The sequence below is a fragment of the Lissotriton helveticus genome, chromosome 4_1 (genome assembly GCF_964261635.1).
Source record: "Lissotriton helveticus chromosome 4_1, aLisHel1.1, whole genome shotgun sequence".
In the NCBI taxonomy this organism is placed as follows: Eukaryota; Metazoa; Chordata; class Amphibia; order Caudata; family Salamandridae; genus Lissotriton; species Lissotriton helveticus.
The window spans coordinates 1,597,523,611-1,597,547,183 of record NC_136063.1 but is presented as its reverse complement, the minus strand read 5'-3'; the positions used below and the strand labels follow the sequence as shown (position 1 = coordinate 1,597,547,183).

At 44.6% G+C, this 23,573-nt stretch overlaps 1 protein-coding gene across 2 annotated transcripts in view; it reads right to left on the bottom strand.

Annotated features, from left to right (window-relative positions):
* Positions 1-23,573, bottom strand: part of ELMO1 (engulfment and cell motility 1) — a 1,412,865-nt gene that overhangs the window by 911,152 nt on the left and 478,140 nt on the right. For both annotated transcript variants that reach the window (XM_078688215.1, XM_078688216.1), the window contains 3 exons: positions 17,963-18,062; positions 10,879-11,030; positions 9,684-9,762 (listed from right to left, as the gene is read on the bottom strand). In XM_078688215.1, the coding sequence (XP_078544341.1) occupies positions 9,684-9,762; positions 10,879-11,030; positions 17,963-18,062 (331 nt within the window). The remainder of the gene's footprint in view (positions 1-9,683; positions 9,763-10,878; positions 11,031-17,962; positions 18,063-23,573) is intronic.

Genomic DNA, 23,573 nt, shown 5'->3' with positions numbered 1-23,573 from the left:
CCCCAATGAGGGTCTCCAAAACATCAGACCAGAACCCCCCCACCCCAACCACGCACCACACACCCTATAGTCATCATAAAATAACACTATGCAAGCATGTTTCTCGCCCACGTGCAACCCCATTGCATTAAACTGGTGAGTTGCTCACAATTAGCCTTTCAATTGGGTCCCGGGAGACCGGAGGTCCCAAGAGCGATAGATCAATGCCTCTGTACGTGGCCCAGCCCGCCCATATTTTCCCATGCTTTTACGGACATCCCTGTGCCTGAAACACCACCACTTCCACCGACAGGCATCCATCCATGGCTTTTTTCCAATTACCTACACTTGGTGGGGATGCCGCCTTCCAGTGTTGCGCAATGTCCCGCTTGGCAAGTGTAAGACCCAAGAATAGCAGGTGTTGTTTGTATCTGTTCACCCTGAGGTCTTCTGTGCCATGGAGGAAGACCCAACTCTTTAATCACTTCTGGACCTATGGACTCTGCCAGGAAGAAGGCTGCCCAGCAGTGAAATCTGCTCTGCTGACCTGCTTGCTGAACAAGGACTGCTGTTGCTGCACCAGGACTCTTCTGCTGCGGTGAGCTGTCCCACTGAATCCATCCTGTCTGTAGGGACCCAGAACTCCCAGAAATCTCCAAGGGTCAGGTGGCTGGCCCCCTGTCCAAGCCATAGGGCACGGCTAAGAGGAAATGAACCACCTGTGATAAAATAAGTATCACTTTAGGAGCACCAGTATTCCCCAATAAGAGTGTAGCACTCTGGTGGTGGCCAAACATCCAAAATCATGTAGAGAATTTGCCGGGTGACTTGTGGCATGAGGTTTCAGCAGATGATAACAAACCGGGCTGATTAAAATGCTAGCATTGGGTGCAGGACGAAACATGGCGCCTGCTTTGTGGTAGCACTTAGTTGCCTTATAGGTCTTTGATATCTCACAATGCAACTGATGGTGAAGATAATGATTGCTTTTGACAAGCAACTGTTCACGTTCTCCCTGATCCTGAAAATTAACTTGCATCAACAAGTGTTTACATGGAAACACTTTCATTGGATTTAACCAGATCTGTGACTGGGGGTGATTGCTTTGCCAATGTGCAACATTCCGTCCATCATCTTGTGTGTTTTGCTGTTTGACCTATGTGGGAAGGGTATGCCCAGACGCGTGTCCCGTGCTCACTACGCCACTGGAGTCAAGCTATCCTGGCACATGGCTTGGCAGTTCGAGCTGGACTGTTCCCATGAGGCACAGGGTCAAGTCTGATTTGCATATGGCCATGTCTGAACTGGGGTGGCGTGGTGAGCAAAATAACGTTGGATTTAACCCAGATCTGTGACTGGGGGTGAATGTTTTGCCAATGTGCAACATTCCGTCCATCATCTTGTGTGTTTTGCTGTTTGCCCTATGTGGGAAGGGTATGCACAGACGTGGGTCCCGTGCTCACTACGCCAATGGAGTCAAGCTATCCTGGCTGATGACGGCTGATAGCCAGAAACCGGTCCTAGGATGCTTGATTTCGGTCCAGGGAAGACATGGCTTGGCAGTTCGGGTTGGACTATTCCAATGAGGCACAGGGTCAAGTCTGATTTGCATATGGCCATGTCTGAACTGGGGTGGAGTGGTGAGCAAAATAACGATGGCTTAAACCCAGATCTGTGACTGGGGTGAATGTTTTGCCAATGTGCAACATTCCGTCCATCATCTTTTGTGTTTTATCGTTACACTACAACCATTAAGAACAACTTCTGCTGCCCATAGCATGGGCATTTTTAACGAAAATAAGTAAAAGAGCAATTTCCAGTGTAAAAAGAAAAGACTTGCTGGGAAGCAAGTGTCAAACACAAAATGTCAACAAATCGCACATGTTCATCAAAAGAAAAGTTCCACCAGCATATTTTATTTTCACTATTTGCGCTCGCTACATTTTTAAGGGTCATGTCTCCTTGCGAAAATGTGTCAACGGCCTGAAACTAATCACGAATAAATGATATGTTCACTAGAAAAAAAAGAAAAGAACATCAAAATGCAAACGGGTATCAAGAAACAAATATACGTAAATGAATGCTCAGCTCACATCTTGCAATACTAAATGTAACTCTGGGTGAGTGCAATATTATATGTAGCTCTTAAAACAGAGCAGCCAGTACGTCAGAAACATCCATTGCACATGGAATGTCAACTCGACACTAACATAGGAATGAGCATATATCAATATGGGAACCTTCGACTCTTTTCCCTATGAAAATTCGATGTTTCTTCCCTTGCCCCACTAAGAAGGTATTCCCAATCACTTCTTTCTCTAATACCTAATAAGTTTTGCAGAGGGATGTAGGCAAGTAACGAGCTAAGAAAATAATTATATTTTATATCACAAAACATTTACGTTAACATCGTGGTCATTGAGGATTTCACAAGACATCCTGTAGATGGCGGTATTGCTCAAGTAATGTGTTCTGTGTCACAAAATGTAAGTTTTTTTTAGTTTTGTGCTACATGGATACAAAAAAGGTTGAACAGATGTTTTTAGCTTCACCACGTTTGCTTGAACAATCAAACAGCATCTTTGTGCAAAAGATGATGGCTAAGAGTTCTGTACTTTCACCATCCCAGCTTATTGTGGTACATGAATGGATCAACGTGAGTGCAGTCGGAAAGTACACAGAAGTCCCAAGTGTAGATCAAAACATGCCTAACAATGCAGCCGGGTATTTGTGACAGCACAGGGAGCTTACCCACTGAGGAATGTGTGCTGACAGGGAGAAGCAAACTCAAAGGACAGGAATTCGAGTGAACGAATACCCTGTTAATGGAAATGTTCTTACTTAGGGTGACTGCTGTACCTTTTATTATTAATGGCCATCGGCATCTGTTCTGTGTTCTAGTCCATTGAGAACATCACAATCATTACATATAGAATTATAGGTGGGTAACTGAACCACAGGGACGTTTTTCACCTCGGGGTTCAGATTGACAGCAAATAGGGGAGAGAAAATTTAGCGCCATAACAATTGCCTCCTCAACCATCTTGCTAATATTACTGTCGATGAAACAGAGTCTACCAGGACAAACCAATCATCCACCCCATGCTGAATAATACAAATGCAGATTCCCTTAACATCCCATATCTCAATACTCGTTTATTTGTTAAGCACATGTTTTTGATATGTTCACATCTGAATCCCCAGATCTATTACTTCTAACAGAAACTTGGCTAACGGATGGATCTATGCCAGATATACTGGCAAACCTCCCTGAAAATTACTTCCTACTTTAACTCAAATAGACCCCTCGGGGTAAAAAGGGAGGACGAGTTGCGGATGTCATAAAAAAGCACCGGGGGTGTATTACGTATTGGCATTGTTTGCGCCCAGTGCATCTTTGAAAATGTGCGCCGGGTGTAAATAAGAACAATGCCCCCTTATGGTGAATGCGCTGCCCTGGGGGCAGCCGGTAACTCGAGCTGCACCCAGAGCAGCGCATTCATGCGAAAACAGGGAGCAGCGGTTCCGTGTTTTCACAGTGCAGGTGGCACCCGCCTGCACTTTCAAAAGGGATTACAGATTCCCTTGCAGGCGGGTGCAGACAGTGACTGCACCCGCATGCTAAGGGATGTCTGGGGGGGTCCAAGGGACCCACTTTACCCCCCCTGCAGAGGACTGCGGTCAGGAGAAGCACTGACAGTGCGCCACCTTATAAATGGTGCACTGTCAGTGCGCGTTCTGAGGGCTTCTTTGACTCTGCACCCGCCTCTGTAATATGGCGCGGAGTCAAAGGAATTCCCTCATATGCATAGGGCATGCCCCTATGCAAATGGAGAACATGCTCTGTTGATAGCGCTGGCACTTTCCAGGGCTATCGGTATTATAGAAGGGGGAAGCGTCTTTGCCCCCTTCTATAATATCAAAGTGCCCTGGAGGCGCACAAAGCAGGCGCAAACGCCCGTTGCGCCCCCGGGGCACCTTACGTAATACGGCCCCTGATTTTCAACAAACTCGCTTCTTTATCTATTCCCACGGCAGATAACTTATTATTAAAATCTGCATCTTCCTTCAGCCCCCTACTAATCGTCCTCTTGTATGACCTACAGACTACATGCAACAATTTCCTCAACTCTTAGTGGACTCTTTAGCCCCACTGACTATTGACTATGAACATTTTGCTTCTGGGAGACTTAAACTATTTGGCAAATGAGGAGACAGGTATTCATAATGCCATGGAATTATTCGACACTCTCACCAGTTTTCACTTTGTTCAACATGTGAATGAGGCTACACATGAAAATGGTCACGTATTAGACCAAGTCTGGTCCTCCAACCCAACCATTTCAGGCCTTATGGTCTTGCGTTGCACATTGTCAGATCACCGCCTTACAAGCTTCTTCTTGAAATGTTCCTACTGTTCGAAATCTCCCCCTTGTCCAAGTTCCTTCTCTTGAAATTGGAATTGAATAAACAATGAGAACAAACCTGTGCACACGTCTAAACTCTATAGTCTAGTTAGTACCCTGTATATAACAATCATAAACACATATATCCATCAGGCAAATATTTTAAGAAGCAATAAACATTTCAGAAGTTCTTTTTATGTTTTTTTAATCTTGCAAGGTTGCCCAGACAACACATGTTTTGTCTGGGAAATGTACCCAAGACTTCATCAGGGCTTGAGGCAAATTTAAAGACGGAAGAGTGATGCTAAACAGCCGATGGTGAATAAGTCTCGGCTGGCCCAGAGATGCACAAGTCTATCAGCAGTATTAAAGACAAAAAAGCAATGCTCTCAGCCGAATAGGAGTACGTCTCGGCTGGACCAGATGTGCAGAAAGTCTTTCTACAAATCGAAGACGCAAAAGTGATGCTCTGAGCCGGTTCTAATTCCGCCCCGGTTACCATGCAGGTTAAATAAAATATTGCCACACAATAGGTATTTGTCAAATGTCATAGGCCACTATGAACCGGTGAGCGTTCCAACCCGGTTCTCGGTGAGTGAACAAGTAGTGCGGCCACAAGAAAGTCCGTATGACAAGCCAAAGAAATGCTGCCAGAGGAGTACCTCTTCCTGTTCACCAGACACGGCGCCGGGTTTGGAAGTCGCAGCTTACTCGCTGTGCAGCGGAGGTACTCTGGCAGCATCACGCTCACCGGTTCATAGTGGCCTATGACATTTGATGAATACCTATTGTGTGGCAAGATTTTATTTAACCTGCATGGTAGCCATCGACTGTTTAGCATCACTCTTCCGTTTTTAAATTTGCCTCAAGCCCTGATGAAGTCTTGGGTCCATTTCCCAGACGAAACACGTGTTGGCTGGGCAACCTTGCAAGATTAAAGAAGAACACAAAAAGAACTTCTGAAATGTTTATTGCTTCTTAAAATATTTGCCTGATGGATATATGTGTTTATGATTGTTTTATGCAGGGTACTAACTAGACTATAGAGTTCAGACGTGTGCACAGGTTTGTTCTCAGTTGTAACAACAGGCTTCCCAGTCTGTATATTAGGGGGTTCTGGATTAACCCCTTCCTGTTTGACACCGTCAGAGATAAGAGAGAAGGTGATTAGCGTTCATTAGAGGGAGGCGCCGTGTGTAAACTACCCACATAAACCCTGGTTTCTCTTCTTATGAATAAACAATGAGAAATTTCGCTTTACTCTGGCGCTTTCCTTTCCTTCCTCCACTGAGTAGCAGGAAGAATCTGAGGAGGCACTAACAAACTGGCAGACAGCAGCCAGCGACACTCATGCACCCTTACAATAAGTTTAAAAAATCCTGCCGCCATGAAGCATCTAAATGGTTTCCGGAGATTTTAAGGCTTGTTGAATTATCATTGAACTTCACTCTGAGATTCCGAACCTCTGTAGCAGAAGTTGGAGTAGAACTAGGCCAAACTTCACCACCCCACAAAAGGGGGCGGGACCAGTACTTCTTTTTTACTCATGTAGCACTGGAAATTACTCAAGTGCATCCACTGAAACACCGCTAACAGACACGCTTCAAATCTATTTCGGGCTATGGAGATTATTCCTTCCCAAGTTAGAAGGATCTGCATGTCGTCAGCATAGGCGATGACCTGCACTCCAAAGGATTCCACCAGGGTTGCCAAGCGGGACATGTAGACATTAACCAATGCTGGACTCAGGACAGGCAGAGCCCTGGGGAACCACAAACCTAAGGGTTTTGAAATCAGACGCAAATGGCAGCATCCACATAGACTGACATCAGCTTGATAAATTGGAGCCAAACCAGGCCAACGAGGTCCCATCTATCCCAATGTCCTGCAAGCGATGCAACAGAATAGGATGGGAAACCATGTCAAACTCCGCCAAGAGGTCCAATAACAATAAGGCAACTTTCTTCTAATGTCCATGGCCATTCAGCATCAGTGACCTCAAACAAAATGGATTCAGTGCTGTATCACATGCGAAAACCAGATTGTGAAGGATGCAGGAAATGATTGGCATCAAGATAACTAGAAAGTTGGCCATCGACCAGTTTTTTGAGGATTTTTGAAAACGCAGTCAACAAAGGAATCAGCCTATAGTTGGCCGAGCCAGACGCGTCTGCCGAAGATTTTTTTTAGCAGTGGAATCAGCTTGGTGTCCTTCCAAACTGGCACAGACATTTTTTTAGCAGAGAGTTCAGGGTGGGATTAGTGGCCCCAACGTGACAACCAAAATCTGAGGGGCGTAGCAGTTGTCAGGAGAACCAGACTTACAAGCTTTGAGAACCAACACACGTTATCACTGCACAATACACTACAATTGGTAAAGAAACTCTACAAAATAATGAACATGAAATAATCAAGATTGTGTTAAATGATTGTGGGAATGTGTATTTCATGCAATAATTTTTGGTATGTGGATGTCCAATCTCACCTACACTTGCCTCTACTCATATCTAAGACTCGTTTTCTCCATCTGGATTCTCCATGCTTTATATGTCACTGGTAACCCGCTGCTTCAGAAAACATTAGTAGATCTCAGCTCTGCCGGAAATCACAAACCACTGTTTGTGCCACCACAGCTCTTGTGATGCATTTGTAAGAATGCCTGCACTTTCTTAGGCCTATACCTATACTTTAAAGGAGGAACACGTGGCTGTTTATGCAGATGACAAGTAGCACAACACAGAAAGCTGTGGCCCTAAACAAAACATCTTTAGGGACACAGGGTTCAATTTCCTCTGTGTCTCTGCCACAGGATCTCCAGGATGCTCCTTCCAAGTCGTCTCAGGCCTAGCCCCACAGATCTGTGCTTTCCATAGGAGCACTGACATCTTTTGTTGCATGTTTTCATGAAGGCACCGAGCATAGAATACAAAACACACACATTACTTCCCTTGTAAAACTAGTTTATTAGTGCAGGCTGCCTTTAAAGTTGTAAAACATGGGAGGCCACAAGAAACCAATTGTTATTTGTCCTGATGTTGGGGTGGTGGAGGCATCTGAGTAGCCAGTGCATACAGTAACCAATAATGGTACTATTTCCCTCTTCTGCTTCAGAAAGGTCTCTAATAACGACCTAAGGCAATGCACCCTTTCTGTAACCTTTTAAGGGAGGGGGGCATTATAAAGACCAGAGAAATGTCACACTTTCTGCTGTCATATGAGGGACCCTCAGGAATTACAGACAGTACAGTAAGTTCAAGTTTATTTTTATTTGCTTTGGTACTCTACTGAGGACCACAAATAATTTAAACATAATATTCAGGTTTTTTACACCATTTAAAATTTCTTGTACTAATACAAAGTTAAAAAAGGTTTTAAAAATGTATAAAAGTTATAACAGACAAATTCATTTGGCGGGAATTTACATAAGATGATCAGTTCCTTTGCTGAGTTAATCCTACATTTGACGTATATGGATTGCAGATACCTCTTCCTTGCCGTTACCACCTTTGGATTTGGACATACAAACATTAAATGCTCAATGTCTTGCTCTCCTCCATTACACAAATTGCATTAAGGGCTTTCCTTTAAGTACCCTGGTGCACCTCGCCATCTATGCTAACTTTAGAGGGGCCTTTAGCAGTGACTTGCAGCACTGCTCTCCTGCTGCTCACTTAAGTGGGCCTGAGGCAGTGCACTTTTTCTGCTCACTTCTAAGGGACCTCTGCCAGTGAGCAGAGGTTCTCCTCAGTTGTGCAGCTGGCAGCAGAAGAATCAGATTAATAGATCAGTGTTGGGGCGGGTGGGGTGCATGTCACCAGTATAAACACTCTTATTTTCATATGAAAATACATTACTGTAACAGCAGCAAATATGATGCTTTGTTCATATGTTTACAAATGAAATGTGGCACTATTACTTAGTGAAGTTACAGATGGGACATATACTGAACCTTAGTGAGCGATAATGTAAATCTGAACGAGAACTAGGATAAATGAGTGAGAGTGCAAGTGTACCCCAGGCAGCCACGCATTCTATGTAATGGTGAAAATCCAGTGCAACACAAGTTTTTGGTGTACAAATCTGAATGTATACGAAAGATTGCTAAATAATGTGGAACAGTTGCACATTTAGTTAGGAATAATATGTAATAATTAGTTTGAACGTGCATTAAGAATTACGGACTGATGGGACAAATTGGGACATGTAGAATGGTGGTAATTCTCAATATATAGTGGGCATTCTTGGCACAATGGCGCACCTTCCCTCATAATGTTTGGACTGACATAATGATGGAATTCTTTTCACATTAAAAAGGCAGTCTTTTGATATTTTTGTTATTAGTGGCACAAAAGTGACCCTCCCCGTCTAATGCTTACACTTTTTTTTTATTTATAAGTGTTTTACCACTGCTGTCTGGGCCCCTAGCATTGGTGCAATCTGTCTGCAATCACTTATTAACCTATTCAGTCTTATTTACCCTGCCATCCATCGATGCTTTCACTTATTCCATCATTCATCCATTAAGTGACTCACTCAACCCATACTTATCTATGCACTCATTCTCACATTCACCCTCTCACCCATCCACACACACTCACAATCAATGTGGAATCAATGCCACCTATAAAACAGGCAGTACTACTCGCTTTGAAGTGATTCTTTGTTAAACTGTAAGGATACAGCATTAGTCCTTCCACTAGAACACAGCGCTGTCAATAACTAATTCAGGTCCAGGTGGAAGAATCCTAAATGTACAAGTACTATTTTTTCAAAAATTTGATTTTTTTTTTTATTTTGAGCTCCTGTGTTTTGCTGGAATAAAATGGGCTCACACAGCTTTCTTCTTAAGAACTACACTACTGAGCAATGTCCTCTTATGTTATGTTCCTAGTCATGTAACATAACTTTGCTGTACAAGGAATGTTTCTGGCTGATGTCGTTTTCAATGTTTATGTGTACATATGAAGGTGTATGGTATTTGTATAGCATACACCTAGTCTAAAAGCAGAGTGCTGAACAATGTCAAGGACAAAGATACAGTAAACGAGTGATTGCAGAGATAGCTTGGTTCTGGGAAAAAATGTGGACTGTTCCATAATATTGTTCCAAGGGGAGAGGCCCAAAAGCAAAGCATAATATTTACAACTTTAATCACAGCATGCAAGGAATACATAACATTGACATACCAAATTTCCACTAGGATAATAATATTGTGTGTCTGCTTACAATACTGAAACATTCCTGCCATAGGAATTACACCCGCTTTAGAATGATCTAGAAATTGCAAAGGCCACCTACCTGCCGCCTATCGTCGGGGGCTTTAAGGAAAAGAGCATTGATCACTGCAATTGTGTTTGTTTGAATTTCTTTATCGGTTCTGGGAAGAAACAGGATTGTTCCAATTAGTGAAAGATAACAAAAATAATTACATCTGAAAAAAATCTTTCACCTTAAACAGTAAAGAGATTAAAAAAAAATAAAGAAAAAAAAAGAAAAGGCAAGGCAGAGTCATTTAGTCCAATTTTCGGAGTACACAAATCAGCATCTTCTTACAGAAGATCAGTACAAGCCAACTGTGAAAAGCACCAGCGTGGCCTTGAAAAACAGTTCTTGAAAATAAAGATTCCATGGGGGACAATATCATTAAGCACCCTAGAATTCGCCAATATATTACTGTCTGCAAAGGTTGAAATCGACATGAACATTTTTAATGCATTTTTCTGCCATGGAGTGAAATGTAACATTTTCAACCCACCCCTTGTTGAGACATGTTTTTTTTTTTTAACTCACCCTGAGATGGTCCATACATTTGTTCGTCATCAGGCGGGCTGTCCCATTCCTAGGTGACTGATTAAGCAATGGCCATATAAGTGTCCCATGTAAACTAGCCCCGTGTAAAATTTCCACGATGACAGCGCATTCTCACATAATTTAGAACTTTTGCGTTATGCTAGGTATGTGAAATGCCCAAAATTGTGCACTTACGCCACGTTGCTAATTATCTAACATTCCGGGTAAAAGTTTAGCCCGAGTGAATAATACGAACAACCAGGACATGAGCGGCTGCTGTGTGCAGTGCTTGGGTTTTTGGGCATTTTTTTTGTGCTTGAAATGTGTCCTGGTGGCCTTTAGGCACCTAAAGATGCTTTTCACACTAAAATATAGGCCCAAATGCAGTTTTCCATTCTGCATAATTACATGGAATGTCTCTGAAATGTCGTGTAAGGAAGGAAATGCAACTTATATGAATTTCACAGACTCCTACAAACACTACTTGGAAATATATGTATGTAATATGTATAAATATATAGATACAAACCCAAGTACACACAGCATTAGGTCAGCAAATATGATGGAATAAGCAGTGTACTTGAATTAAACCATTCACACATTCTCTATGATGCTCCACAAGCCTCCATCTGACTGGGTATTCAGAAAGCAGATTCTCATGTAAGAACCCCTGCTGAGTAGGGTGTCTGCCATGAGCACTTACCCTTGTAGATGAGGGATAAGTTGGCCGATGGTGATCTCCTGGGCCACTTTCTGGTACAGATCATGGCTGTTCAGCACCATAGACTCGAGGATTGCCAGGGACCGTTGTAAAATCTGACTGTCATTTGTAGACTTGTTCACAAAGCTTGCAATCTGTAAAATGGGATGTTGATAAACATATTTACATCCTTTCATGTGGCAGCAAATCAGCAGCAAAGAAGCAAGCAGCCTCACTTGTATCTCATTATTTTCTCAAAAACTTCAAGCTGGTAGGTGTAAGGGGAAACAACGTCTATGATTAAATATCCACCTTGTACAGTACATATTCAGCCATGTGTACACAAACTGATCCTCTAAGCAAGGTATAAAAAGCAACTGTTGGTAATGCCAATATGGCTTACATCCAGACATGGTGGTCACCGCACTCGCAGTGGTCTAGCAGCGATATTGGACATTGTGAATATGTCATATAATTATTCTTGTCTACTGTTTCAAAGTTTTTGACACCTTTCCACACCACACTCCTCTAAGAACTGAAGAACACCAGCCTCCTATCCGAAGGAACCCGGCTGCAATCGAGAGCCGTGGATAAAACTGGAATCAAAAATCTAAGAACCCACTCCTCCCGCTACAGTGCAGCACACAAAATTTACTTTCTCCCTGATTTTCAGTGAATCAATATAGGGTGAGGTATTTACTGCACCCACTCTGGGGTGAAGCATGAAGCTGGTATGGAATTACCTCAAATTATGGGTCTTAAAATAAGAAAATGGGGAGTTGCATGCGGAAGTACATATGAAAATTCTGCATACATCCGAGTTTTCATGCACCTATTCCCGGATAAATGTCAACAGGTATGACGTAGCAACACTTGGCAGAGGATACCGACAGTGTGGACAGCAGAGTTTGGCATCTGAAGAGCTGATTGGATTTAGCTAGGGCTAAGGTAGGCCCTGTTCAAGATGAAAATTTTTATATTTTTAAAGCGGGTGCTCCTAGATATCTTTTGCAGGTATCCGGAGGCGGAGCCCATTCAGAGTTATGAAGTGCCATATTGAAGGGCATTTCCAAAACCTCCTGAAGGGCTGTTTAGGAGACCCCGATGTGTTTTCGCCGGGCTTTGTATAGCCAGATGATGAAGTGCCAACCCTCGCCCATTCCAAAAAGCTTCTGCGGTACACAGTGTGTTTTTGATTCTTCTCCTGTGATGTTCCAATGAAAGCAAAAAGTCAGAAGTCAGGATTGTCAGTGGACAAGAAACTGCCCCTTATGAATGTTACTATATTCTAAATTCTGCTCTACAGGGTGTAGATGGGTGTAGATGTCAACTACGAAAAAGCCCCAAGTGCATATTTGACTCCTCCCATCCACCGCCCCCCCCCCCCCCCACCCCCACATACACATGCCACTATCGCAATTCTGCAGCGGTGAAATATCCTTGGTGCTTGGGTAAACCCTTGAGCGACATGGAGGGGGCATATGGAACAATGTCCTTGGTGAGCTGAACTCTTCGCTTAACGCATTTTCAAGTCAGTCATTGGTCATGATGACGTGACACCAGTCCTGATCTTGGGCAGGCAAAGGTGGAGCAAGACCTCGGGTGAAAGCAGACCCTAGCCCGAGCAGGTGTCTTTGAGAGATCTGCCACATAGACCACGAGATACCCACTGGAGTGGAGCAGCAAGAATAATATTGCTTATAGGTTGGTGTGCCCAGTCCTCCCCGACTGACTGGCAGGTGGAGCTTAGCTTGTGCAATCCTGCAACAGTCGCTGCTCCAAGTCCGCTCCCCCCACAAGCCATCAGGAATGCAACAGCATTTCCTGGAAGAGAAGACTGGCACATTTGCAACGTAATACAGCAGTCAAAGTAACAATTATTCGAAATAGGTTATCCAACCTGTGTAGCTTGGGAAGCCCCTTCAGGAAATGAATCTGGGCATGCAGTGTGGCTTAAGTTCTAACTAGTTTGCACTCATACATGTCACTCTCCAAGTGGAAGATCCACACCCGAGGGTATCAAAACATCGTTCCCTCCCAGGATAGATGAAAAGCGCAGGGGCACACATCCAGAGTGGAAAGGCATTTCATTCCAGTTAATATGCAGGCCAGCCATGCTGCTGAAGTTGTGCAGAGTCGTACCTATGATGTAAAGCCCGAAGCGAACATCTTTGAGGTGGAGCAATAAGTCAGCCACGTATGCCTTCATACATAGCATCAAGATTGATGCCCCAGTGAATCCCTTCCTTGCATAGCCACACAGCTAGTTACTCCACTGACCTGTCTAGTTCCCTGTCTAGTTCCTCTGCAAACAGTGAAGGAAGCTGATACCAGTTTACCCAACTGGACATGAGAAGTGGGAGCTTTGTATGGCAGTCCATCAATTCGAGCAGCTGCCTTTCAACTCCCAATTTGGTCAATCCCTGGAAGAGGTAGTTCTAGCTAAGCATGTCGGAGAGATTCTTCAATTCGAGCACTAGAGAGGCCCAGTGCCGGAAAAGGGAATGAGCTCTATCCATGATATGACTGTCAGCAGATATTAAGTGAAGTGTTGCGCCCAGGAACAAATCCATTCTACTAAGAATGCATTAGTTGAGATGTTATGATTTTGTGCTGCATTACTGCAATCTGATGTTGTGTTGTGCAGTGATTGTTGTGTTTAGATAGACAACAGAGAAGTAAAAGACCATAGATAACAAGGTTTCTTGGACCAGAATATTCCAGTGGGCTACTCTCAGTTCTTAATTTGAGCCGGTGGTGGCAGGTGGGATCCACTACCACTAATCTTTGGAGGCCGGCACTTACTTTTAATCAGAAAGCAGGGACGTATAAGACCCGGAAACAGTTAAACAAAAAAAAATGAGGCATTGATGGTCTAATTGTGGACGAAAGAGGCATCAGGTACAATCATGACTACACAGCCTTGATATTTGGCTCCCTGACCTTTGTTAGCACTGGCTGGGGGCTTATAAGCAGAACTTTGGGCTCCAGCACATATTCTTTTACAAATTAAGCACTGGCTAGTCCCAACATGAGACACATTCTAGAGTGATCATAAACAATTATGCTAACACACCTACCGTATATCAGACTTTTGAGTCAACCATAACTCCAGGCTTCCGTAATGTTCTTTTTGAATCCATGGAGAGAGGGGTGGGGGTGGGGGGAGGACCTCAAGGAAGTTGGTCAGACATATATAATTGGAGTAATGGAACCTTAAGCTGGGATCTCAATTTTACGAAGCAGAGATGGCTTTTAGACATTTAAGCCTCTAAAACTAATAGTTGCGAAGACCACCAGCATTACTCTTTATGAAGATCGAGAAAATCTGGCCATCATCTGTGCACATTTAATAAGCAAACCAATCCTATTCGGAAAAATAAAATATCTTGTTTCGAAAATCAGCAACGCTTCCATATGAAATCCAATTACTCAAACCAGAACTGTTTCTGGGCGAACATCAGTTTGCAAGATTAATTTTAAAGGCAATGCTAGAAAAATGTGATGTCATTATATTGCAGTCTGGGCCTTTGTTATAGTTTCAAAACATAGTGACCTTTTACTAACTTGCAGAAAGCAGAATTGAACAGAAACACGTGGAAGAATGCACCCCTAAAGCCAAGCCGTTCCCAAATTCTTAAGGACAACAAATGGCTAACTTTACAAACTTGAGCACTGGCCGGATGCTGGAGGACTTCTGGTGTAGGCCGTGTAATGAAAGCCCCCTCCACAAAGCCGCCAAGGTTTCAGAATGCTATGTGTGACATTTTCATAATTTCAGTGTGATTATGTGTGACATTTCCACAAACATGAGTGACACTTTCTCACAAGCAAAACCAAGGAATGAAGACGAGGGAAACATATAAATATAAGAAATAACATCCAATCAGAAACTCTAAGTTAACTGCTGCAAAGCACCAGAAATGGAAGGGCAATAACGTAGTGTCCTTCACCGATGGGGCTGCCCAAACAGGATGTATGAGGCCCCAACAACAAACTCTGGTGCTTAGTATTGTGTGGCAGGCCGGCAGAAAACCAAAACACAGATTGCCAGTCTCTGAGGGGGCCCCCTTCCCTGCTGGCAAAATCAAAATCAGGAGAGCACCAGGATGTAATAAAGTGAAGGTACAAAGTAAACTAGTACTCTTTATTGTGATGTGCTAAAATGTAGAAGGAAGTAAAAAATGTTGATAGTAATTTCTTTTCTAATTGTAATTTTTTTAAATACCAGTAACCTATGGCTCCTACTAATTTCGTCGGAAGACTAAGCACAACTTGCTTCAATGTACCTAGAAAAAAGTTCGGAAAGTGGCTTACATGCACTTTGGTGAATGAAGTGCAGTTTATGAAATGCTTGGCACCTTGTTGCACTGTCGTGATACAGATTTTCTTGCACTAGATTTAGCACTATATTGTATTGCTCTTAGGTGTTAGTTGACCCAATGGGCCCACTTCTGGCGGATGGGTAGCATACCAAGGCGCATCCCTTGGGGCGCCTACTGCTACCAGTCCTGCCAAGTACCACGCATCAGGCGTTAGGCTAACGCATGTCAGTGTGGTGATACGCATCACCGCACTGAAATGCAAAGTCATGCATAATAGGCACAGATTCTGCCTCAGCTGTCAAGCCAAAGCGTGCTGCTATCTATGCTGACTGTGAAACTAGTAAGTGGAGTGGGGTTGTGAGAAGGACGCTGCTCCCGGCAGGGTTAAGGGGCCTGCTGAAGGGAGCTTGGCTAAAATGTAGCAATGGTATTCCTTGGTGTGGCATTGTTTTCTGGCTGTGACTGATCTGTCAGGAGATGCCGTGCCCAATGGCCATTACCGCTGTGCCACACATTACGTCCTCTTGCCACCTCCTGCATTGGTGTAAGCCAGTGGTTAAAGTTTTGAGACTGCGGGAATTTTTTTGCCCTCACCGCAGCACGGTAATGTTTGCGACCGCCGCTGGAGCCCAGGCTCACACTACAGCACCTGCCGCTGAGCCTTAAATGCAGCTGAGCAGCACGTTTGCTGAAGGAGTCCAGTCGTTCGTTGCAGCCTGGAGGACTCGACTCACTCTGCGAAGCCGGGCAGCCCAACCATAAACTGAATGGCCCAGCAGTGACCTGCCTAGCAATTTAAGTAAGTTTAATGTCAACATTACAGTTTTCCTCAGTGTGCCTCTGGAGCACGTTAATGTAACAAAATCTGCTTACATTTATAGCATGGCTTGCTGCAAAATACTCAAAATGAAATAGCGCCCTGGCTCGATCAGCTGCTGCACTATGCGTGTCTGTGTCAGCCTTTTCTCCACATTCAATGCCCGGTGCGCTCTACTGTGGCAACTGTTAGTCGGTGACTTTTGTGTTGACTCATTAAAGCAATCTGAGCCACTGGCAGGTGGGCACGTAGCGGCGAGCCAACCAGGCTGCTAACCACTTGCTTTGGGTACATTTGTTTTTAAATTAATATTACAGCGCCCTGGTTGCCGGCCTTGACCAGACTAAGTGACCGTGTTGCCTCGGTCAGAATCAGGCTTGCTGGGTGCAGCTGGGTAACACTGTGCTGCATGGTGGAGGGGGCGCTCTGACAGCAGGGAACCAGCACTTGACACTGGTGAAAATGGGAGATGAGGGACTTCTGGACCGGACCACCAGATCCACAGTACTTAGTCCACACTTCGGACTATCCCTCGACCAAGTAATGTCGCCATAGCAACCCCAAGGGCACGTTAGACATAGGCAGTGAGAGCTCACAGTTATTGGGGTGGGAAAGGGCTATATCAGAGAGTTCCCGCAAGCAGCATATGGGAATATATCATATGGCGCCGTTTTTTCTACATACATTGAAGCAAGTTGTGCTTAGTCTTCTAACCAAATTAGCAAGAGTCATAGGTTACTGGTATTTAAAAAATTACAATTAGAAAAGCAATTACCATCAACATTTTTTACTTCCTTCTACATTTTAGTACATCCCAATAAAGTGTACGAGTTTACTTTGTACCTTCACTGCATTACATCCTGGTGCTCCTCTGATTTTGCGCCACTCCACCTACTAGTTTCCCAAGCAGCATAGATAGCAGCGCGCTTCGGCTTGACAGCCGAGGTAGAATTTTTGCCTATTATGCGTGACTTTGCATTTCAGTGCGGTGATGTGGATCACCACTCTGAAATGCGTTAGTAGAACGCCTGATGCGTGGTACTTGGCAGGTCTGCCTCCAGCCAAGCAGCCTTACCCCAGTAAAACAAACCTTCAGTGAAAAATGTTTAGGTCCTGCTTAACAACATAGCTGCCTGCCAGATGTAATGTCATGATTTCTAAAAATATGCAAAGAGGAAGCTTTGTCTGCACTCAGAAGCGTAGCACTCTCAACTCTTTCGATTGTCAGTTTGATGCATCAATCATTCCAACTTCCAGGAAATGCTTCCATTGAAATGCATGACGGACTATTTTACATTTACATTCAATTATTACGGTCACGTTCAATTCTTTATCTCCTACGTGCACCAATACAGGAAGACTAATTGTAATAACGTTTTCCCCTGTATCAGTGAATCTAATGCCCATGCATTAATACGATAAACATTTGTGCATGCAATGCATGTAAAAAGCATTTGTGAATGCCTGTGTTTGCAGTCGTTGGCACATTAAAGCCTGATCTATTTCAGTGCTTAATTTGGGCCTGTGGTTGCCGGTGCTTGGCACCAGCACTTACTTAATTGCAAACAAAGGCACTTTTTTACAGCTGCCAAATGGTGGCACTGTCTGTCTCATTTAGAGTTGAGCAGAACAGTTGATTATTATTATAATATATATTTTAAATGACTAATAGCTGCCTTCCAAGCCATTCGTGTAGCTTAGGGGTCTGGAATATTATGAATTGTCTTTGGCAGCACTGGCAAGAGCAATGGATGTAGCAAGCTGCAGTGTTCTCCTGACAGGGCCCTGGCACTTTTTTGTTTTGTTTTTATAAATTAAGCACTGATATAGGTTAAGCAAATTCTTGTTTTAAGTGCATCACCTTTTCCAAAAGTGTTAAACTCTTTAAACTGTACCTCATGCTTTAGATTCACATGTAAACAATAAGAAAATAAAACATATCTACCTTTTTTACGAATGCCACGGAGAACGTGTCCCACGAAACAATGCCATGATCCATTAACTCCACGAATGCAGTTAGTGTAAAGGACAACATGTCTCCAAAGCTGGAATACACAAAAAATATCATGCAGCTGCACACAAGAGCATGGTGCGTTTCTGCAGGCGACAGGACAAGTGTTAACGAAAGCAAAGGCCGCGTGATGATGACATTTCTTACGCCTGCACACACGAGCAGCATGTGGTTAGCATGAGCAACAAGGCAATATAGCTACATATGGCAATGTCCGCAAGCAACAGACGGTGCTGAAAGTTACAGGATCCCTGGCAAAAATCCTTTTGCTTTCCACGCCCTGCATAGGACAAAATCAGCTTACGGCAGAAACCAGAAATACCCCAATAACGGCGCTGTAGGTGATTGCCTGCATGCGCCTTACTATTGCACGCCCACTCACAATCAGTACACACATTTCTATTAAGTGACATACATCAAAGAGGAGTCGACAACGCAAACCAGAAAATCATATACAGAATATTTGTGGTTTCATGATTTTTTAAAGACATACTGCCAGATGCAGAAGCTGCTTACGTCACAAGTTTGGGGGTCAAATTATTAGATTTGGATGTGTAAGTAGCATAGGCGGATTTCCTAACACAAACTAATTTATAACGTTTAAACGTTTGCCAAAACTTGTATGGAGCTCTGTGCTGTCTCTGCAGGCTAGCGTGCCAAGTGCATACGGGCAACGAGCTTTGTGCTGTCTCTGCAGGCTAGTAAGGCAAGTGTTCACCGGCAACAAGCTCTGAACTGTCTCTGCAGGCTAGCATGCCTAGAATTCACCGACAACGAGCTCTGTGCTGTCTGTCCAGGCTAGCATGCCAAGTATTCACCGGCAACGAGCTCTGTGCTGTCTCTGCAGGCTCGTATGCCTAGTATTCACTGACACCGAGCTCTGTGCTGTCTGTCCAGGCTAGCATGCCTAGTATTCTCCGACAACGAGCTCTGTGCAGTCTCTGCAGGCTAGTATGCCTAGTATTCACTGACAACGAGCTCTGTGCTGTCTGTCCAGGCTAGCATGCCTAGTATTCACTGACAGCGAGCTCTGTGCTGTCTGTCCAGGCTAGCATGCCAAGTATTCACCGGCAACGAGCTCTGTGCTGTCTCTGCAGGCTAGTATGCCTAGTGTTCACCGAAAACGAGCTCTGTGCTGTCTCTGCAGGCTAGCATGCTAAGTGTTCTCCGGCAACGAGCTCTGTGCTGTCTCTGCAGGCTCGTATGCCTAGTATTCACTGACAACGAGCTCTGTGCTGTCTGTCCAGGCTAGCATGCCTAGTATTCACTGACAGCGAGCTCTGTGTAGTCTCTGCAGGCTAGTATGCCTAGTGTTCACCGACAACGAGCTCTGTGCTGTCTCCGCAGGCTAGCATGCTAAGTGCTCTCCGGCAACGAGCTCTGTACTGTCTCTGCAGGCTAGCATACCTAGTACGCACCGGCAACGAGCTCTGTGCTGTCTCTGCAGGCTAGCATGCTAAGTGTTCTGCGGCAACGAGCTCTGTGCTGTCTTTGCAGGCTAGCATGCCTAGTATTCACTGGCAACGAGCTCTGTACTGTCTCTGCAGGCTAGCATGCTAAGTGTTCTCCGGCAACGAGCTCTGTGCTGTCTTTGCAGGCTAGCATGCCTAGTATTCACCGGCAGCGAGCTCTGTGCTGTCTCTGCAGGCTAGCATGCTAAGTGTTCTCCGGCAACGAGCTCTGTGCTGTCTCTGCAGGCTAGCATACCTAGTATTCACCGGCAACGAGCTCTGTGCTGTCTCTGCAGGCTAGCATGCTAAGTGTTCTCCGGCAACGAGCTCTGTGCTGTCTTTGCAGGCTAGCATGCCTAGTATTCACCGGCAACGAGCTCTGTGCAGTCTCTGCAGGCTAGCATGCTAAGTGTTCTACGGCAACGAGCTCTGTGCTGTCTCTGCAGGCTAGCATACCTAGTATTCACCGGCAACGAGCTCTGTACTGTCTCTGCAGGCTAGCATGCTAAGTGTTCTCCGGCAACGAGCTCTGTGCTGTCTCTGCAGGCTAGCATACCTAGTATTCACCGGCAACGAGCTCTGTACTGTCTCTGCAGGCTAGCATGCTAAGTGTTCACCAGCAACGAGCTCTGTGCTGTCTCTGCAGGCTAGTATGCCTAGTATTCACTGACAACGAGCTCTGTGCTGTCTCTTCAGGCTAGTATGCCTAGTATTCACTGACGACGAGCTCTGTGTTGTCTCTGCAGGCTAGCATGCTAAGTGTTTACCGGCAAAAAGCTCTGTGCTGTCTCTGCGGGCTAGCATGCCTAGTATTCACCGGCAACGAGCTCTGTGCTGTCTCTGCAGGCTAGCATGCCAAGTGTTCTCCGGCAACGAGCTCTGTGCTGTCTCTACAGGCTAGTATGCTAAGTGTTCTCCGGCAACGAGCTCTGTGCTGTTTCTGCAGGCTAGCATGCTAAGTGTTCTCCGGCAACGAGCTCTGTGCTGTCTCTGCAGGCTAGCATGCCTAGTATTCACCGGCAACGAGCTCTGTGCGGTCTCTGCAGGCTAGCATGCCAAGTATTCACCGAGAACGAGCTCTGTACTGTCTCTGCAGGCTAGCATGCTAAGTGTTCACCGGCAACGAGCTCTGTGCTGTCTCTGCAGGCTAGCATGCTAAGTGTTCTCCGGCAACGAGCTCTGTGCTGTCTCTGCAGGCTAGCATGCTAAGTGTTCACCGGCAACGAGCTCTGTGCTGTCTCTTCAGGCTAGTATGCCTAGTATTCACGGACAACGAGCTCTGTGCTGTCTCTGCAGGCTAGCATGCTAAGTGTTCTCCGGCAACGAGCTCTGTGCTGTTTCTGCAGGCTAGCATGCCAAGTATTCAAAGACAACGAGCTCTGTGCTGTCTCTGCAGGCTTGCATGCCAAGTATTCACCAACAACAAGCTCTGTGCAGTCTCTGAAGGCTAGCATGCCAAGTATTCACCGACAACGAGCTCTGTGCTGTCTCTGCAGGCTAGCATGCCAAGTATTCACCGACAACGAGCTCTGTGCTGTTTCTGCAGGCTAGCATGCAAAGTGCTCACCGGCAACGAGCTTTGTGCGGTCTCTGCAGGCTCGTATGCCTAGTATTAACTGACAACGAGCTCTGTGCTGTCTCTGCAGGCTAGCATGCCCAGTGTTCACCGGCAACGAGCTTTGTGCGGTCTCTGCAGGCTCGTATGCCTAGTATTAACTGACAACGAGCTCTGTGCTGTCTCTGCAGGCTAGCATGCCAAGTATTCATCGACAACGAGCTCTGTGCTGTTTCTGCAGGCTAGCATGCAAAGTGCTCACCGGCAACGAGCTTTGTGCGGTCTCTGCAGGGTAGCATGCCAAGTATTCACCAGCAGCGAGCTCTGTGCTGTCTCTGCAGGCTAGCATGCCAAGTATTCATCGACAACGAGCTCTGTGCTGTTTCTGCAGGCTAGCATGCAAAGTGCTCACCGGCAACGAGCTTTGTGCGGGCTCTGCAGGGTAGCATGCCAAGTGTTCACCGACAACGAGCTCTGTGCGGTCTATGCAGGCTAGTGTGGCAAGTGTTCTCAAACAGTAGTTAGAGAGGGAACTATGCTGCATCTGTTACTTATACTTCAGTTAAGCACTCTCTATTTCTATACTGCTTTAGAAGATACTTGCAGACAGAGAGGTTTGCTCCAGTACCCAGGGTAAGACCGGGACAAAAAAATAGGCCCTGGCACCAAACTAAAAGTGGCTCCAATAGAGAAACAGATAGCTAAAAAAGAAGCCCACATTTGCCAATCAGGCCAGTTTTGTAGGACACGATGTATGGGTATTTTGCAAGGGATGGCAGACTGTATGAGTCTGTGTTTGCTGCAGGCAATGCATGACATAATATCAGGGAAGCAAACAGTAAAATAGGCCCTCTAGACTATAAAAGACGCCCTCAAACTGCTAAAAAACAGTCCACACACTAATCACTAAGACCAGCTGTTGAATCCTGTCTTCAATGAAACGCGGAGAGAAGACTGATGTAGTATAAAGGTTCTTTAATGTAGATCCTTCAGAGCAAACACTAAGCACGTCAGCAAGGAACAGGAGTCAGGCAGTAACTGCCAACAGATAGAACATCAAGTATAGAACTCAAGAGGCATTCTAAGCATTAGAGACACATGGAGAATATAGATGGTTTAAAACTCTAAACCATAGATACCACACCAGCCTATCGGACACTGCCTGATAGCCTTATAGGCCAGTCCGACCCTGCCTATACCCTGCAGAATTTTACAACTACCTCCCCCTTGCACACTCACACACAGGGGTAACCATGTGTTCTTTCCTACTAATGTTTAACCCGTTCGTGGTATCACTCTGGCCCCGCCCCCGCCCCCATACTTGGTTTGCTCTTTAAATGCTCCTTTTTCTGCATCATTGTGCCCTTTTCTTTACACACTCCCTTATTAACCCTCTATCATTTATACTCACTCTTTCCACTCTGCAGCCCTCAACAGGAGACACATGAGATACTGAGAAGCTGAAGTTCAGCATTTGAAGTTTACTGCCATCAAAGTGGCACACCTCAGGCAGCATTATTTACAAGGAAGCAGTTCGCGGGGGTCAAGGTGCATTTAGTTGATTCTTAATAATTTGAAGTTTACAGTCCGCTTTGACATAACCATGCCGTTAATTTTGCAGATTTATAAAAAGAGAAATGCTGGCCCTGCGATTTTTGATAGCTATATTTTGAGCAACAAACCAAATCCTTGTTATGATTTGTATGGTCGAATTTATTTAAACCATTTACTTTTTCATATAAATCTCATTAAGTTAAAGCATTGATTGCATGAGAAAAACACTACGTACATACAATTTATACAAAAACATTTGACAAAGAATTTTAACAAAAATACATAAATACATATGACAAAATGACATCCAATCATTTAGTGTACATAAATATACAAATACGGTCATACGAGAAGCATCAGTCGTTATGTAGTATTAAGCAATGAAGCTATTTGCAGTAAGGAAAAGAAAACAAAATGAATTGTAACAAATACAAATTTTCAATTGTCTGATAAATAAACTTGAATTCTTTCTGCTATTGCCAATTCCTTTCTGCTATTGCCGACGCGTTTCGAACTCGCTCTGGCATTTGGCAAGTTCTCATCAGGGCTTTCTCGTATTATTCTTCTGAAAATTATGTACAAAGAAAATGAGTGAGATTTTGCAATCCTCATTTTCGTCCCCTATATACATTGCCCCCTACCAAGACTTTCTAGAAAACGTGTACCTTTGTTTTCAAGTTGGCAGCGGGTTTTCAATTTTCAAGAGATCTTATTCAATCAATGTAGATTCGGTTCTAGAAAATTACAACGAACCAAATTACAATATAGTAATGGTCAGGACAGCCTGCGCCTAGATGGCCAGAGGACAATCTTGGAAAATTACCTTCAAACCAGTAGTCTGCACTTCTGTTTGGTAAATGTTTGAAACAGCCGTGCGTGGGACAAAAATCAGCTCCCACCCGCCAGCCGGCGGTGGACACGTCTTATTGCACCTACAAGGAGAGTTTAAAGTCACTCAACTATTCCAATCGGTTTTACAAACAGC